General features: G+C 54.3%; 6 protein-coding genes across 6 annotated transcripts; 3 read left to right on the forward strand and 3 right to left on the reverse strand.

Annotated features, from left to right (window-relative positions):
• Positions 1–267: 267 nt before the first annotated feature.
• On the forward strand, positions 268–2,693 carry GGS23DRAFT_388198 (uncharacterized protein). Its single transcript, XM_051513495.1, has 3 exons — positions 268–517; positions 688–921; positions 985–2,693. Exons 2-3 carry the CDS (start codon positions 886–888, stop codon positions 2,590–2,592), a joined length of 1,644 nt encoding a protein of 547 aa, XP_051367640.1. The 5' UTR covers positions 268–517; positions 688–885; the 3' UTR covers positions 2,593–2,693.
• On the reverse strand, positions 2,489–3,543 carry GGS23DRAFT_388155 (uncharacterized protein). Its single transcript, XM_051513494.1, has one exon. The coding sequence runs from the start codon at positions 3,452–3,454 to the stop codon at positions 2,795–2,797; it is 660 nt and encodes a 219-aa protein (XP_051367641.1). The 5' UTR covers positions 3,455–3,543; the 3' UTR covers positions 2,489–2,794.
• Positions 3,544–4,473: 930 nt separating this feature from the next.
• On the forward strand, positions 4,474–5,778 carry GGS23DRAFT_588221 (ribosomal protein L17). Its single transcript, XM_051517535.1, has 2 exons — positions 4,474–5,020; positions 5,113–5,778. The coding sequence occupies exons 1-2, from the start codon at positions 4,805–4,807 to the stop codon at positions 5,455–5,457; spliced, it is 561 nt and encodes a 186-aa protein (XP_051367642.1). The 5' UTR covers positions 4,474–4,804; the 3' UTR covers positions 5,458–5,778.
• GGS23DRAFT_588222 (DUF1253-domain-containing protein) lies at positions 5,637–8,533 on the reverse strand. The gene is made up of 3 exons (XM_051517536.1): positions 8,261–8,533; positions 7,452–8,195; positions 5,637–7,353 (listed from the first exon to the last, which is right to left on the reverse strand). Exons 1-3 carry the CDS (start codon positions 8,383–8,385, stop codon positions 5,988–5,990), a joined length of 2,235 nt encoding a protein of 744 aa, XP_051367643.1. The 5' UTR covers positions 8,386–8,533; the 3' UTR covers positions 5,637–5,987.
• GGS23DRAFT_388263 (Mov34-domain-containing protein) lies at positions 8,532–10,504 on the forward strand. The gene is made up of 2 exons (XM_051513496.1): positions 8,532–9,024; positions 9,126–10,504. The coding sequence occupies exons 1-2, from the start codon at positions 8,917–8,919 to the stop codon at positions 10,185–10,187; spliced, it is 1,170 nt and encodes a 389-aa protein (XP_051367644.1). The 5' UTR covers positions 8,532–8,916; the 3' UTR covers positions 10,188–10,504.
• Positions 10,505–11,502: 998 nt separating this feature from the next.
• GGS23DRAFT_388336 (uncharacterized protein) lies at positions 11,503–14,646 on the reverse strand. Its single transcript, XM_051513497.1, has 7 exons — positions 14,306–14,646; positions 13,267–14,153; positions 12,867–13,202; positions 12,725–12,816; positions 12,345–12,667; positions 12,121–12,291; positions 11,503–12,045 (listed from the first exon to the last, which is right to left on the reverse strand). Exons 1-7 carry the CDS (start codon positions 14,354–14,356, stop codon positions 11,614–11,616), a joined length of 2,292 nt encoding a protein of 763 aa, XP_051367645.1. The 5' UTR covers positions 14,357–14,646; the 3' UTR covers positions 11,503–11,613.
• Positions 14,647–16,470: the final 1,824 nt, after the last annotated feature.

Below are 16,470 nucleotides of genomic sequence, written 5' to 3' on the forward strand. Positions count from 1 at the left end.
AATCGCTCCAGGTCAGCGTTTAAGCACGGGCACAAGTGTGCATGTCGACAATGCCCTCTTCTACGGAGAGTAGGAAGATATGTTAACTCATCAGATACAGAGCTTCCGCAAGAGCGGGTTAGTAGTCCACCCTCACTAAGCATTCAACCCCACGCTGCTCCATTCGCGCATCTCTGAAGTTTCTCCGATTTGGCGGCGGCACCGCAGAAACCTTCCTCGCCTGGGATCTCCGGATTCCTGGAAGCGTCAATATTCGGTCACCGTCTATTTTGGGAGTCACGACGTGTCTATTCAGCCCGAAGCGTCTCGGGAGAATCCCCCGCGACTCTGTCAGCGCCTAGGAGAAACGTCAGCGGCCCCCAACTCTCTCCCCAGAGCGACGACGTTGTGGGGGAATGTTCCTCCCCCCAAATTTTCGCAGACGTCAATGGCCCCAGCGGCTTCTTCCCAGACTTTGTCGGTCTGGGGACGAGAGAGAGAAAGAGAGAGAGAGAGAGAGAGAGAGATTGAAGTTGGTGTAAGTTTTCGTTTTCAAAGATCAGGCAGGAGAACAATGCATGGATGCGAACTGGCGAATGCTATCAACCGGCAGCGCGTTGAGTCTAATGCCAACTTCCAAGGCCACCTTAACTACCCAATCACCAAGCTCTGCACCGAGCTGGGATGATAACCAAGCACGCTCGCCAGAGTAACTCCGTAGGCACTTGGCGGTCTCAGCCCGGAGAAGTTCCGGGAATGGCAGTGCCGCAGGTACAGAACGAATCACATTCGAATAGTGTACTCATATTGCCGAAGCAGTGGACCTGGGCCTGCTCTATGGGCAGCGTTTCGCCCTGATATATACCTAGATCGAGGACTTCGGCCTCTCACCTTAGGACACCAATCATGGCCAGATTTGGCCGAACTTCAAGATACCGCATGGTAGGCATCGGAGATCCCTCCTGCCACGCCGCACGTTGCTCAGCACTAACACGTGTATCACAGACTCGGTCTGTCCTGAGACGACATTGCATCCTGCTCGTGCAACGCGCTGGCGCGGGGCTGTCTGGCTCACCTCGTAATCGCAGTAGTGTTAGCAACGATGACAACGGCGGAGGCGCCGGCTGGCGAAGCGCATCGTCTAAGCTGCTGGAAGGTGGCGCGACCGCTCTCGGGTCTGTCTTCGTTTTAGGGTTGGCCGGGTACACGTACCACTGGTACTACAAGTCGCTGGTCCTGCGCAAGATGGAGAATGCCTTCGCCCCAGGTTACTCAAGCCTTGAGCTGGCCGCTCTCGGTCGTCAACCGGCCCTCGCCGATCCGCATTCGAGGTCGGACGTCGGCAACGTCGAAGACGACGATTGGATCCCCAGAACCGAGCAGGCCATCATCGACGACATCGTCGACGGAAGCACCCAGGGCCAGTACCATCTAGTCACTGGAGAAAAGGGCACTGGAAAGACATCCATGCTACTCAAGGCCATGAAGAAGATCGACGGCGACGGAATCGCTATGCTGGAAGCGCACCCGGACCTCGAGATCTTCCGCGTCCGACTCGGCAAGGCCCTTGACTACGAGTTCCACGAGGACTACATCGGCAGCCTGTTTAGCTTCAAGGGGCCCCGGGATACTACGCCACTGCTAGATATCGAACGCGCTTTTAACAAGATGGAGAAGATCGCGCTTAAGCGTCAAGAAAAGGCGGGAAAGCCCCTGGTTCTCATTATCAACGGTATACATCTTCTGCAGGACGACGAGGGGGGCCGACACCTCCTGGAGCTGATCCAGCAGCGGGCAGAGCTCTGGGCGGCGAGCAGTCTCGTGAATGTCGTGCTTAACAGTGACGAGTATTGGATCACGGAACGCCTTATGATGCGAGCCACCCGCTTACGAGTTCTCCCCGTGCGCGATATTCCGAAAGGTCCTGCCATCGCGGCGCTAAGGAGTTTTCGATACGCAGCCTTCCAGGAAGACGTCTCTACGGATATCTTAGGGCAAGTCTACGACAAAGTCGGCGGTCGTCTTCGATTCCTTAGCCAGATCGCCAAATCGCCCAATATGATAGATGCCTGTGATTCTATATGCGAGAAGGAAAAACGCTGGTTCCTAAGCCAATGCTGGATTCTGGGGAAGGAGATGGATAGCAACGCCGAAGGCCAGCAGGAGTTCTGTGCTGCCGCTATGGTCATTGCTAAGGCTCTAGTGGAGAGGGAGGAGGCGATGGGAGAAGACGAGAAGCGTGACGGCAGGCTTCCGCAGATCCCACTCCACGAGGCGAGGCAAATTGTGACGAGGGCGGACTTCATCCAGCACCACGACCACCTCAACATCGTCACCATCGACCCCCACTCCATGATGGTGCAGGCCGATTCTGTCGCCATGCAGAATGCCTTTCGGGAGGTCTGCGGTCAGGACGGCTTCGAGGAGCACCTCCAGGCTACCATCGACCGACTCGACGAGTTAGAGAGTCTGGGGCGGACCAGAGAGCTGACAATCAAGGATCTTTGGGGCAACGGTGCGTATCGAGCTGTCGTCGAGAGGCAGGAGGGAAGGCAGAACACCGTCGTATCCCTAAGAGCAATCCCACCAAAGGCAGATAAGGCCCAAGCATGACTGAGTAGAAGCCTCGATACCCTGTCGAAAATCGAATGGTGCAATATTCCGTTCCCCTTCACGGAAAAAAGTGCCTGCATACACAATCCTCCTTGGTGATTGATGTGAAGCTGCTGCCACACCCTTGAAGAACCTGACAAGCATGCAAGGAGCGGCCTTCACTGCAACCATGGCCACGATGAAGATATCAACGGCGTCACCACTAGAGGCCGCTATCATAACCACAGGCCAACACTTGTGACAGCTCCGCCTCTCTCCTTTGAGAAAAATAGCGTCTGCTGTCGCTCCCAGCACGTTCTAACACGAGGTACCATCGCCCATAATACCGGAAATTGTTAAGTTCATAGGCAGGCCTTGCGAGGCCGATGCAGCAAGGACCGACCTCCTCCTTGCCTTCGGGGGCCTTGACGGCCTGGCGGCAAGTCTCCAGACGGACCGCTGGTGTCACCTCCTTCGCTATCATGTTCGCCCGATACCTAGCTCGCCTTAAGGACATCGAAGGTGACCCCGCAGCTAAGGGACAGGAATTCCTCGAACTGTTCATACTCTCAGTAACTATCGTCGTCATTGATATCCCAGAAGGCCTGTCACTGACCATCACATCGGCGCTCGCCTTTGTGATGACGAGGATGCTTAAGGACAACAACCTTGTCCGCCTGTTATGTTCCTGCGAGACTATAGGCCGCGCGACGACTGTCTGTGCCGACAAGGCCGGGACATTAACACAAAACAAAATGAGTGTCACGGGAGGTATCCCGAGAGCATCTACCAAGTTTGATGACGCAACAACGAGAGCGGACGTTGATGACCAACCATACTTGGACCCCAACCGCCTGGTCGCGGTCCTCTCCTCCGAGACCATCCAGCTTGTCAAGGCAAGCTTCGTCCTCAGCTCTACCGCTATTTAAATACATACATCTGGCGGATTCATCTGGTCAGGCACAGAAACCACCTTGAGTTCGCGCGTGATCGTCTTACTACGAACGTCGTCGGTCAAGAGAGGGCCCAGGCAGATATCGTACGCATGATTCCGTTCGACTATGCTCGCAAATGGATGGCTGTTGTCACCAGGACAGGCTCAGGCCGCCCCGGGCTCCTGGTTGTCGTTTTCGACTGGCGCAGGCGTTATCACCACTAATGATGTGCCGTTTTGGGGGTTCACACCGGCTCAGTCTACCGCTCCAGCTCTGGATTCGTTCGACCTTGAGGCGGCAATAGATGCCTCGAGATACGGAACTTCTGCGACTCCTGCCGGCTTCGAACTGCGCCCTGCCACTCTTAAGGAGGATCCGGCCCTTGACTTGAAAGACCGGCCAAAGGGCCTACCGCCAAGCCAGAGCATAAAGCTGCGACGGTACATAAGAATAGATGGCCCAGCTAAACTTTGTTCAGTTGAGCGCGGGAATCTAGGGCCTCCCTAAGCTCTCTGCGATTACCTTGCTTAATGTAGAAGGTATGGACTTTAGTACATTGCTTCGACGATAGTATGTGGCGTTGCCGAGTTGCTGATACTGTATAGAAACAGTAGAGTATCTATCTTTTCTAACAGCTAGTTGCAGCAGTCGTTGATTCTATGTTCTTATGTAAGGCTAGCAATAAAGAGCATGTTGTAAGCATTATAGTTGTCAAAGCTAGGCTTAATATCTAACTATTAGTATGCTACGTAGCAGTCTTATTCGAGAAGATTTATATAATTACGGAATTTGAATCTCCACTTATACTTAATACTAACTAAATTAAAATTAAATATTTAATATATATTTTATAAACTATTAAAATAACCTATATACTTTTAAGAATTTTCAATAAATATAATTATAATTATAAATTAATAAATTCATTAGTTGATTTCATTATCAGTTACTAATCAACATTCACTGCTCTTAATACTGTATCTTCGTCTAAAGCACCCGGTCGTGTTATGTAAGCTATCCTTTGTCGGAGGTTGGACAACTACGCCGGGTTAAGCCGTCAAAAATTCTGGCGGTTCACAGTGGTCCTCAACCCGTTGCCTCATCTTCACCACCGCTGTCCGGCGCGGCCGAATCGGACCGCGACACAATTTGGCAAGCCAAGCTACCCAAACCATACCGACAAACTCTCTCCCGATTCCACTACCGAGTCGGTTCTCATTGTTTCGACGCCGTTCTCCTTCTTCCCCCCCCTCGCGTGCGACTACGGCTCGAGCTCGACCGACCGAACCTACCGCACGATGGCGGGCGGCGTCGTGAAATACCGGCACCTGAGCCGGAACTCTGCTCACCGCCGGGCCCTGCTGCGCAACCTCGTCACCTCCCTCATCCAGAAAGAAACCATCCGGACGTCCTATGCCAAGGCCAAGGAGGCCCAGCGCGCTGCCGAGAAGCTCATCACCCTCGCTAAGCGCAACAACGAGACTAGCAGGCAGAAAGCCATGGGCAAAGTATTCGTAGGTCACCCTCCCCCCTCACCCCTTGGATGTCGGCCCCAAGGCGAATATCCGGGGCCTTTGTTAAAACCCCAATAACTCCAACCGCGCAGACCCCCGACCTCGTGCTTCCCAAGCTCTTCGGCGAGCTGCGGCAGCGGTACGCGGAGCGCCCGGGCGGCTACACGCGGGTGCTGCGGACGGCGCCGAAGTCGGTGTACGACCAGGGCGACTCGGCCATCCTCGAGCTCGTCGACGGGCCGCGGGACCTGCGGTTCGCCATGACGGCCGGCGCTGTCGCACTCGACACCCGCCTCGGCCGGCCCTCGCGGCCCCTCACCCTGCTCAACCGCACCAAGGTCACGCGCTACCGCCCCGACGGCGCCGCCGCCTTCGAGGAGATGGTCCGCCGCGTCGCTACCCTGCGCCTCGGCGGAGGCGCCTCTAGGCCCGGCTGAGGCGCCGCGCCTTAGGAGCTACGCGGACCAGATCGATTAGGAACGAGACGGGCGCGGAACCAACCGATAAAGGAAACGAACGCGATAGTCGAGACTCCCCGGGTCGGAGACATGAGTGCTTATGGCGAAATGCTAAGTGGAGCGCATGTAGAAAAAAAGACTATGCTCCTATATGTGCCTCTCTATGCAGGCTCTCCTATCGTGCGGTACCTATGTCTAGACAGGGCAGCAGATGAGCTAAATAACGAAGACTACCAAGTAGCGCTGGTAGGAATCGAACCTATCCTTCATTAAGTAACCTACTGATCTGCAGCATGCTACCGCTCGAGGGGTATACATGTACTACAGCCATGTACGAACTAGGGGTATCAATACCACAATTACAAAGGGGAATCAATCCCTGTTTGAGATCCCCGTCTCAGGCTCATCTGCTTCTCCGCCTCTCTCTTCACCTCTTCACCATCAAACCAGCATCAGAAACAATCCCCTCCCCTCCATAAAAGCCGGGCACCAGCCCTTCCCTTTCTACTCTATACGAAATCAAACGTATCCCCCTTCTCGTGAACCATCCTGCCAACCCGGGCGGTGCCGACGACTCGCTCAAGCCGGAGAATGTCGTAGCGTGAGAATAGGACGCGGACGGTACCGCGGCCGGGTTCGAGCAACAGGTCGCGTTCGCTACGCGCCAGGTAATTGCCCACGATCTCGCGGTAGAAGCGCGGGTCATCGGGCAGCCCATACATGATGATGCGCCGCACGCCCCGCAGGACCGCGTACCGGTGAAAGTGGTGTGCCCGCCCCGAGTATAGCAGCAGCTGGTGCCTACCGCTCGCAAAGTGCGACCGTGCACGCGACGCCGCCCCGACCCCGACATACTCCGATAGCGCGCCGAACGCGACGTGCGCCGTCGCCGCCGACGTCGCCAGGTAGTTGCGCACCCGCACGAAGTCAAGGTACGACGGCACGAAGATGAGCGTGCCCGCACCACCGCCGTCGTGGCCGTCACGATGGTGGTACTTCTTAAGTAGCGACGGTAGCGCCGCGCTTGTGAAGTACTGGAACCGGGCGTCGGGCTCAGCCGCCGCTGACGAGGCCGCGAACCGCGAGAAGGTCTGCCGCACCTTGACACTACCGAGATCGTCGATGACGCCAGCGTAAGACCCGGGTTGGACGCGCACGCGGCCCTCCCAGTTTTGCGCGTGGCGACGGTGTAGTTCGGCAAGCTCGGGGGTGTGGAAGGCCGAGAAGACGAGCGTCTGGCGGAAGTGGGCGGCGCGGCCGTCGAGGTACCACTCGCGAACGCGGCTGAAGTCGCAGTTGTGGGCCTCACGCGGCTGGCGGTTCAGATGGTCGAGCACGAATTCGACGTGCTCCCAGTTTTGCATGAGCAGGGCGTCGGCCTGGTCGAAGACGACGACCTCGATAGAGCTGAGGAAATCGAAGTCGACGGCGGCGCTGCCTTTGCGCCTTCGCCTCTGTTCCTCCCTACCCCCCTCCTCGGACCCGATGGCCATGCGCAGGCCTAGCGGGCTAGCCACGAGGATATCCGAATTGTAGAACTGGGCGAAGTATTTGATGGTTTTGCGGGTGAACTTGATGCCAATACGGAACATGTCGTCGTCATTCCCCGCGAAGAGCTCGCGGAAGTCCTCGGGCCGGTCCGCTGAAAATTTAGCCTCACTGTCGAGGTACGAGTCGTCGAAACGCTTGCGGTTCTCCTGCTGCTCCGGCTCACATAGGTCACAGATCATCTCGATCATCTTGGCGGCCGAGTTGCGCGTCGGTAGGACCATCAGAACCTTGGGGCGCGTGAAACCCTGGTCCCTCGGCTCGAAGTCGCCGTTTTCGCCTTCCTTTGCCAGCTTAGCGCTATTCTTGATCACCTTGCTCCGGGTCCTACGGCATAGTACAGTTAGCGGCGTGCGGCTTCGGGAATAATAGAGTCGATTCCCGATTCGGCCCCAGAAAATGACGAGTTCGGGGAAGGGTCGTACTTAAAGACGTGATTGACGATGTGAAGACACGCCATGCGCCGTAAACTTTCTGCATTCTGGGTAGTCCTGCCGCAGAACAGAACATCGCGGTAGGCAAAGGTTGGTGGATAGAGCACTTTTTCCAACTCGTCGAACGTCGGACATTTCCGATTGGCCGCTGCGGCGAGTCTATGCTTCAGCTTCAAACCTGGCGGCCCGGGTATAGAAGGAGCAAGTTGCGCGAAGAGGGCGGGATCGCTGCCGGGGAGACTCGTTATGGCCCTCCAGCCGGCCTGCAGGGAATTCGACTGAGAGTATTCGCCTACTTCGATCCTCCCCAGCCGTCTCTGTAGCTCGTCCTGATCAGGATTGACAAAGTGGGCCTCAAAGGGGTCCGACGAATCCGGAGCGTCGTTGTCATCATCGTTGTCATCGTCGTCATCAGTCATGGCCTCATTATCCGAGTGCTGCTCGGCCTCCCATACATGGTCGATATCTCGTTCTTCTCCGTCGCCATCATCCTCTCCTGCCGCAGCGGTCTCCTTCTCGGGCTTGGTACTCGACATGTCTTCTTCAGGTTGGTGATTGAGTTTCCTCCTCTTGGCGCGTGGTGCCACCTCCTTTTCCAAGCTCTGCATCAAAGCAAAGTAAGGCCGATTCGTGGGTTGGAGCTCTTCCTCATCTCCTGACCCCGACACCTCGCCTTCTGACACGCTCTCGGCCCGGGGCTCCTCTCGCTCATCCGACACCCCGTTTTCGACATGCCTGGGTCGGTCAAAGGTGTAAGTAATTGTACGTGATACAGTGGGCTCTCTGATCAAGGCACTTACCGGACATCTGTGAGCCTCGCACTCTCGAACTTGGGAGCGACCCGGTGAGGTCTCTTTCCGTGCATCTTGGCTGCCCTCCCTCTAGGCGGCGCTCCACGGCGAGCAAGGTCCCGCATTCTCGCCATGATCCACGCTGGTTGACGAGAAATACACCAGTACGTTCTTTTATTTTAAGTACTTTAGAACTGGTGTGGGACAGGATAGAGGTAGGTATTAGGTAGAAAGGCATTCGGCATGTGAAGAATTCCCAGATAGAGCGACGACAGCCTCGCAGAATATTTCTTGAACAGGTACCACCTACCTTAGGTACCTACGTACTTATCTACCCACCTAGCCGCGCAAGCCACAGGCGTCTAAGCCACCGCCGCGCGGTCGGACATTAGCTTAGGTAAGTTCTGCCCCGCGCTTGCTCGCGTCTCCCTCGTGGAAATCTGTCAGCCTCGCGCACAACCCACCAGCGTAACCCCACTTGCGCCGGCAGGGTGAAAATTCCAAGTCTCGGAGACCCAATTCGATGAAGAGTAGAGGAGTTTGAAGATCACCAAAAAATCGAATCCTCTGCTCAGACGGCCGACCGACCTAGCCAGCAACGACGCCAGGCCACGGTGCGATTCGTTTCTTTCCCAGGCCAACTCCAAGGCGAGCAAAACGTAATCATGGCCGTCGACACCGAGTCCTTCCTGCATCTGTCGCGGCCGCTGGCGCCGACGCACCTCAACTTCCAGAGCAACATTGCCCCGCTGTCTGTCAATATACAACCCCAGGTCTGCCTCCCTTTATATGGCCCCGTGATTTCGTGTTATCCTTCTACAGAGAGAGGAGCGAGGCTAATTTCGGGATCGCACGCACCCCGCCCTCACGCCAGGCCATCCTCACGATCCTTGACCATGCCACCCGGCGCGATATCCGCCCCAACCAACCATCCGCAACGGCAAATGCCAACACCGCCGCCTCTTCTTCCGCAGCTGCCCCCGCGGCCCCCTCAAACTCGTCGCGCGTAATTGGCGCCCTCGTCGGCAGTCGCTCCGAGGACGGCTCCGACGTCAGCGTCTCGTCCGCATTCGCCATCCCCCACACCGAGAACGAGGACCAGGTCGAAGTCGACGTCGAGTATCAGAAGAATATGCTGTCCCTACACCTGCGCGCCCACCCCCGCGAGGTGCTGCTTGGCTGGTACACCACCTCCCACGAGCTCAATAGCTTCAGTGCCCTCATCCAGAACTTTTTCGCTAGCCCCGAAACCGGTACCTTTCCCCACCCGGCCGTTCACCTGACTGTCTCCGCCGAGCCCGGCGCCGACGTACGCCTCAAAGCCTACATCTCCGCCCCCGTCGCCGTCAACGCGGAACGCGCCTCCGAGAGCTGCCTTTTCATCCAGGTGCCCCACCGCCTAGCCTATAACGACGCCGAGCGCTCTGCCCTCGATCTTATTTCCTCTGCCCGCGACGCCGGGGGGCGCGCTGCCCCTGTCACGTCCGATGTTGAGGCCTTAACGCGTAGCCTGGAGCACACCCTGGGCCTGCTCGAGCGCGTTTCCGACTACGTCGGCGCCGTCATAGACGAGGAGCGCGAGCCCAACAACGCCCTTGGCCAGTACCTCATGGGCGCCCTCTCCCTAGCTCCGAAGGTTGATCCAGCCGGCATCGAGTCAGATTTCAACAACCACATTCAGGACGTGCTCATGGTCAGCTACCTCGCTAACAGCATCCGCACTCAAATCGACCTCAGCCAGCGCCTCGCCACCGCCACCCTTGCCGCTGACGAAAAACCCGATCGCGACGGTGCCGAAGGCGGTAAGGGTGAGGCCGGTGGTAAGAACGACCGCGGCGAGCGGGGCCAGCGCGGCGGCAAGCGGGGCGGTCGCGGTGGCAGGGGGGGCGCCGGCGGGCCGAGGGAGCCACGAGAGCCCCGCGAAAACGCCGACTAAAGCACGCTTGCTCCGATCCCGTAGCGCGGCGCAATTCATAGCGGCAGCGGACCGGAGCTGCTGTGCGTTTCGTGTGCTACGATATAGAATGGCGCCTTATACCGTGGCATGGTATGGTAGCACAAGGTAGGGCAGAGTGCAGCATGCACAGTATCATATCGCCCCGGGGTAGGATATGTACGGAAATCTTCCTAACATAAGAGAAAAAAGGGGCCCTGATTGAGAGGCGAAGGAAGAAAATAGGGAAACGCAATACGATAAAATAAAGAGGGGGGTTTTTTTTATTGACAGACCTCAACGCCCACAGTAAATTCGGAATTAAAACAATGATAAAGCCGTATCACATACGTACTCTCCTATTGTTACATCTTATGTAAAGAAGTATACCCAAACACACGTCTCGTCTCTTCGAGGGACCGATAATGGTGATTATACCGTCGATAGAAAAGCTAGGAGCAGAGAGAGAAGGGGGGAAGATACCTAGCTAAACATGTTGAATCTCCATAGATACAATAGGTACAGATGCATTTATGGTTGGTACGGATAGCTAATGTAAATGTAGCACAATATTTCATGCACTATTCTCCCGAGGCAGGGGGTTAAGCGATGGACCCTATATGCTTGCCCGGCCTGGATGAAGGCAAGGGATAGGCTGGTGATGACGGAGTGTAAGGGAAACCTCTCTGACGATTGCGCTGCTAGTAGGGGCGAGACGAGTTGCCGCTGTGGACCTCAACTCACGCGTCGACCCATACCAACTCGACGTATGCAATATGCCTGTACGTTCAGAGTTGCTGGCGACAACGAGGTAGCGGTGACGTTAAGTGGAAGTGGAATTGGCTGTTTTGTAGCAGGATTGCTCTTCCTTTACCCGCCGCCCTATAAGTAAATACCGCCCACCGTCCGCATCCCTTCGCGCGTTATAAAGCAAATAGAGCCCACATACAACCCCCCCTTCCCTTGTCCTTTCGCAAGACTTCCTCCCGCGTCGCGCATGGCGTGCAGTTAACCAGCAACACACGAGCGCTCTGTCTGGCTCGCGCACCTTCCTCCCTCCATCTGTTTTCCATGCGATGATATTGACACATCGTGGGTTTGCTTCCGCTTTTTATCTTTTGTCTTTTCGTCTTCGTAGTCGTTATGGTCGTCGTTGCCTTTCGTTGCCTAATAAGGCATTCTGAAGGTCCCTTCATTCCCATCCACATGTAACACAAATCTCGAGTGATAAGCGCCACCCCCTAAACCTTTTCGCCCAAAACGCCAGCCGATGGTACCATTACAACTATCCGCCCGATTACGCCGCTGTTATTGTTTCTGTGGGTTCCCTTTATCCATCCCTCGCAGTGTCGAGTCCTCGCCGGAAATACACCACCACCAATGCTTGCTTACACCTTTCATGTATGTATCGCAATGCGTGAATTCTGGTCTAGATTCCGGAAGGGGGTTTCTGAGGTAGGGTGGCTGGGTTGCCGTAGTTAGGTAGGTGACCGAAGGTCTGGCTAGGTCCGGTCGGTGGAGCAAGACCCGGTTTGTTAGGCATCTGAGAGGGCGCCTGTGGCAAGAGCGCAGAAGGGTGTTGGGGCATATGTTGAGATGCATGATAAGCCGGTAAGGAATTGTTGGAACCCTGACGACTCATTCCGTAACCCGACGCGCCTATGTACGGTTGAGGCGGAGTAGGGGAGCTGAATCCACTGTAGGCTAGATGGGGGGAGCCGACCTGAGGACTGCCATGACCGCCGACGCCGTAGGGGCCAATTGCAGGCTGAACTTGCATCATGCCAGTAGCAGGCACGAACGACTGAGTCTTAGGGTTGAACGCATGCCGGTTGTAGCTACCAGGGATAGGGTGCTGGCTCTTCGGATCGTGTGGATTGGCGTTAGCAGGAAGTTGTCCAAACGCATAAGGAATACCGAGAGGTCCTGGGTTTACCGGGGTTGGAGGCTGAGGTCCGCGACCCTGATACGAGCTGGAGGAGGGTGCCGGATTAAAACTGGGCGGCCAGGTTTGGGGCGGAGTCGTTTGAACGGGACCGCCGTATGCGGCCACGGATCCGTTGGATGACGGGTACCGCGGAGGGGTGGGCTGGGTCTGCGGTGGATACTGGAGAGATATCAGTCGCTCGCATCGAAATCCGTGGTGACGAAGGTACTCACGATGGGTACGTTCACGTACGGGGGGAACGCATTGTTCGGTACCATGGCAGGGTACCCCTGAGGAGCCGCATACGGCTGGGGTATCGGGCCCTGGTAAGGCTGTTGAGTTGGGCCAGTGTACTGCGGATGGCCGATAGGGATATACTGAGGCGCTGTCCAGTTAGGCTGGTGCGGGTGATAGTATGCTGTGTACTGAGAGCGTGAGTCGAAGCTCTCCGAGTCATCTCTGCGTTGTTTGCTGGTCTTTCCTCGCTTGCTCAGATTCGATTTGTCCTTAGCGGACACGGAGCTCGCTCGGGAAACCCCATTCCCATCATCATTATCTGACTGGTGGTCAGCGCGTCCGGTATGCGTACTGAGGCTGGTATTGGGGAACAAACCCGCCAAGGTTGACTCCCCCTGTTTATCCGCACTCCCAAAGATCCTCTCACGGGCCTTGAAATAGGCTTCCGCGCGTTCCTCCCTCGTCAGTCTGAAGCGCGGTTAGCACGTTTATGGGCGGCCGAAATCTGGAGCGCCTACTTTTCTTTCGATAGTCCGGCTTTTTCCCTGCCTTCGCTTCCAACTTCCGAGGTAGCTTTAGACGGGGCGGTACTAGCTTGTCCGGATCCACCATCCTCGCCTCGTCGCATAATCTTCTTCGGCAGCACCTGCGGCAGTGTCGCATTCGAGCTACTGCTGGTATTGTTTCCCGCGATACTCGCCAAGGAAGGAGGCACCCGGCAGAACGGCGTTCGATAGATGCGAACAGAACCCTGCACCGCCTCGAAGGAATGCGTCATGTGATAGTAGTCAGCCAGCTTATGGGTTAACATTCTGCAAAACGAGTTGTTGGGTGGGAGATCCATATAAGGGTCCCTAGGCTCGAGTTAGTCTCAGCGGATCCCCTAACGCCAACGGCGAGCAGGTTTGTAGCACTTACTTAGAGCATTCTACAAAGTTGATGAGGTCTTGTTCTAGCCGAAGAAGGAAGATTCGGTCTTTCGGAGATTGCATGGCTTCAAGAAGCTTCTCATCCGGGTTCTGGCCATATATCGAGTTGTACGCATCAGAAGCGCCGTTGGTTACAGGTATGACCGGGGTTTGCTCCGCTGGAGGTTGATGGCTAGAAACACCGCTCTGCGGGGTGATCACACCCTGACCTTGTACTTCGGGAAGTATCTGAACAATTCGCCGCTCGGGCATGTCGCCGATCCGGAGTCGATGTATGCGAGCTACTTCAGAGCCAATTCGAGAATTGGCAAGTAGAGAACCTCGTACGGAGAAAGCCTCGTCGTCATCGGCAGCGGCCTTCACGCTGGCACTGTCATCAGGACGCAACGATTCCTTCTCATCAAGGGCAAACGTGGTGCCCGAAGTGATGCTTTTCCCGTCTAAGCTGGGGGGTTTGGTACCCATATCGGAGCTAGAATCTGCTCGTTGCGAAGCATCATCAGATACCGATGTCCCGTTTTCATGCTTGCTCTGTGAATCCCCTGCGGAGGACGAAGAGCCGTTTACAACGAGGCTAGGCGTGGATGAAGCGCTGGCGCCGGAAGATGCAGTGGTAGGGAAATCCTTCCCACCCGACGCAACCTTAGCGTTTTTAGCACCGTCGTGGCTGGTGGGCGGAGTGGCCGGGACCCCGTTTTCCGAAGAAACCGGTGGAGGCTTGGAGACAACCGTCGAGAGAGTCGGAGAAGCTAGCGCTGCCGCCTTGCTCACCATGCTGAGGTTAGATGCGGCGTTTAGAGACTGTGCGCGGTGCTCTATCGTAGGCACGGCCACTCGTGAAGCTGTTACTGCAGAAGCGTTGTGAGACGCAACTACCTAAGGGGACGGGTTAGTGTCCAACCCACGCGACGGCGTGGGCGGGATTTGGATCGAGGAGAGCAGAGGGGTACACTGGATAGAGATGAGAGGAACAAGAAGTGAGGAATCTGGTTGGAGGTCTCCATTTCTATGTGTCTCAGAGGACATACCTTGGCGAATGACAACTTTTTAGGACCAGCGGTCGCGGGCGCAGTCGCCATGATTTCTTCGACCCGGTGTATGAAATTCGTTAAAATACGGCAGACACGTCGCTCGTTGACGTAAATATCAGCAAGAAACACGGTATCCTCGCAAATATCAAGAACCCCGGCCGAACAAAAGCACGCTGGAGAATCCAGGTACCGGGTGGTATCGGTGGAATGACGTCGGAACAGCCGAAAATCAGGAACGAAAATGAATAAAAGCAGCCCTCGGGGAGTACGAAATACGGCCAATCATTGTTGTGATCCGAGGTAGCCCAGGTGTATCGTACAAGTGGGAGGAGGCCGGGAGCTGGGTCCGGAAGGGTAGGTCGAGGCAAGGCCGACTATTTGCGGCTTCCACGCCGGAGACGACAAGATCGCGGTTCGTGCGATGTGCCGAATGACGCTAGTTAGACGGATGCAGGCAGGACTAGAGTGAGGGCGCCGTCAGCAAAGGGTAAGCGGTTAGGACTAAAAGGATAGGGAATAGCCAAGTAGGTACGCAAGTATGGCAAATTAGAGAGAGGTGATGTATGGAAGATCACACGAGGCAGGTGAGGTTGGTTAGACAGGCAGGTAGACAGATATATGAGCAGGTAGGGGAGAGAGGGGCGATCCTATAGAGAGGATGGGGTGAAGATGAAGAGGAGGACCAGGACAGGGACGAGGACGGCAGCAGGGGGGTTGGATTGGCTTAGATGCAGAGGTTGGGTTGCACGAACAGGAGAACAGAGAATGCTCACATAGGAGCCCTCCCTAATCTGCTGGACTCGGTCGCAAACTATTCAAGCCGATGATGCGCAGTGGCAGGACCGTATATGCCGGGATCTGGCTCAGGCTGTCAGCCGCCTCAGGCACCAGCGTCAATGTTCGTGCCGGTGCGTCTGCGTGATGACAATGCAGATTCGTCCCGGGCCAGATAGATATGCTGCTGATTCGGACAGACCGCTGAATAATCCGAGAAGGGTTATGCCGGCAAGGATGGATAGGAAAGGCGAGGAGACAACCGTGAGAAGGCGGCCGGCAAAGATGGAAATAGGTAATCAGGTGATCCTCTTCGTTCCTGTCTTTCTGTCTCTCCCCTGCTGATATTTTTGTCTTTCTTCTCTTCTGCGAAGATGATGTGCAGTCACGCTTAGCCCTGCTGGATGAGGGAGGAGGGGGACGACGTTGTGCTGCGAGGTGGTGTTCTCTAAAGGATGCGAAAGAGGGAGGAAAGACGAGCCTGGAATCAGGTCAAGTAGGAGGCGGGTTTAGTGGCGGCCGCAGTGGTGGTATAGATATAAAAGTGTGGTTAGGTACACCAACAATGGTGGCGCTTAGAGTGGTAATGGTACGTCGAGAAACGGCAAAATCCTGGAACAGAATCTTAAAAAGTTATGATACCTAGGTACTATTACGCGAAAACCGGTTATAATAATAAAATTCGTTTAAATATTAAATTCTAAGTTTTCAATCGAAATATTTGTTTCTTAAATTATTAATTAAATAAATAATATTAATTTAAAGTATACTAAAAGGAGACAGTATAAGTACGCTATTAAAAATGTAAATAAATTAAATTATAACTACTACAGCTAGCTTAATATTGATTAAACGATATTATACCTATAAATAGCTTTAATTAATTAAATAGTATGCTTGAAAATACTTGAAAAATAGCAAAACTAGAAAGTATTATAATTTATAATTATATTAATACTCTTTGACAAATGTATTAGAAAGGAGTATAGTATATGTAATAATATAATCATATATAGTAAATACTAAAGTATAATCTATCAGTAATTATAATATATATAAAAATTTAAAATAAATAAAATAAATATTAATTTACTATTGAGAAGGTAAAGAATTTAATATAATTATCGTATTTTAAGTTTAGTTTATAATTATGAAAATATAATAATTACTAGTGTAGTGGTGCGGTAAGACATGCCCTCTTGATATATTACGTGATACGCTACGATAGGCCTTGTGCCTATATAGAGTAACCATAGCTCCCGTAAGTACGGGCTATACTATACTTATTATCGAATTTATTACCTAGTTAGATTACTATCTTTATTATTTTTACCTTAATTAAAGATTCGTTTTTATTAATAGATTCGTCGTTTTCTAATTAGTATATT

The sequence above is a fragment of the Durotheca rogersii genome, assembly GCF_024521655.1.
Source record: "Durotheca rogersii strain YMJ 92031201 chromosome Unknown GGS23scaffold_40, whole genome shotgun sequence".
Classification (NCBI taxonomy): Eukaryota; Fungi; Ascomycota; class Sordariomycetes; order Xylariales; family Xylariaceae; genus Durotheca; species Durotheca rogersii.

Excerpts from the sequence above, each read along its gene's own strand:
- GGS23DRAFT_388198 (XM_051513495.1), top strand. The coding sequence starts at position 886 with ATGGCCAGATTTGGCCGAACTTCAAGATACCGCATG. Across the intron at positions 922-984 it reads GAACTTCAAGATACCGCATG|ACTCGGTCTGTCCTGAGACG; the intron begins GTAGGCATCGGA and ends CGTGTATCACAG.
- GGS23DRAFT_388155 (XM_051513494.1), bottom strand. The coding sequence starts at position 3,454 with ATGGTCTCGGAGGAGAGGACCGCGACCAGGCGGTTGGGGTCCAAGTAT.
- GGS23DRAFT_588221 (XM_051517535.1), top strand. The coding sequence starts at position 4,805 with ATGGCGGGCGGCGTCGTGAAATACCGGCACCTGAGCCGGAACTCTGCT. Across the intron at positions 5,021-5,112 it reads AAGCCATGGGCAAAGTATTC|ACCCCCGACCTCGTGCTTCC; the intron begins GTAGGTCACCCT and ends CCAACCGCGCAG.
- GGS23DRAFT_588222 (XM_051517536.1), bottom strand. The coding sequence starts at position 8,385 with ATGGCGAGAATGCGGGACCTTGCTCGCCGTGGAGCGCCGCCTAGAGGG. Across the intron at positions 8,196-8,260 it reads GCGAGGCTCACAGATGTCCG|GCATGTCGAAAACGGGGTGT; the intron begins GTAAGTGCCTTG and ends TGACCGACCCAG. Across the intron at positions 7,354-7,451 it reads ATCGTCAATCACGTCTTTAA|GACCCGGAGCAAGGTGATCA; the intron begins GTACGACCCTTC and ends ACTATGCCGTAG.
- GGS23DRAFT_388263 (XM_051513496.1), top strand. The coding sequence starts at position 8,917 with ATGGCCGTCGACACCGAGTCCTTCCTGCATCTGTCGCGGCCGCTGGCG. Across the intron at positions 9,025-9,125 it reads CTGTCAATATACAACCCCAG|GCCATCCTCACGATCCTTGA; the intron begins GTCTGCCTCCCT and ends CCCTCACGCCAG.
- GGS23DRAFT_388336 (XM_051513497.1), bottom strand. The coding sequence starts at position 14,356 with ATGGCGACTGCGCCCGCGACCGCTGGTCCTAAAAAGTTGTCATTCGCC. Across the intron at positions 14,154-14,305 it reads AAAAGTTGTCATTCGCCAAG|GTAGTTGCGTCTCACAACGC; the intron begins GTATGTCCTCTG and ends CCGTCCCCTTAG. Across the intron at positions 12,046-12,120 it reads GACCTCAGCCTCCAACCCCG|AGCCAGCACCCTATCCCTGG; the intron begins GTAAACCCAGGA and ends CACGATCCGAAG.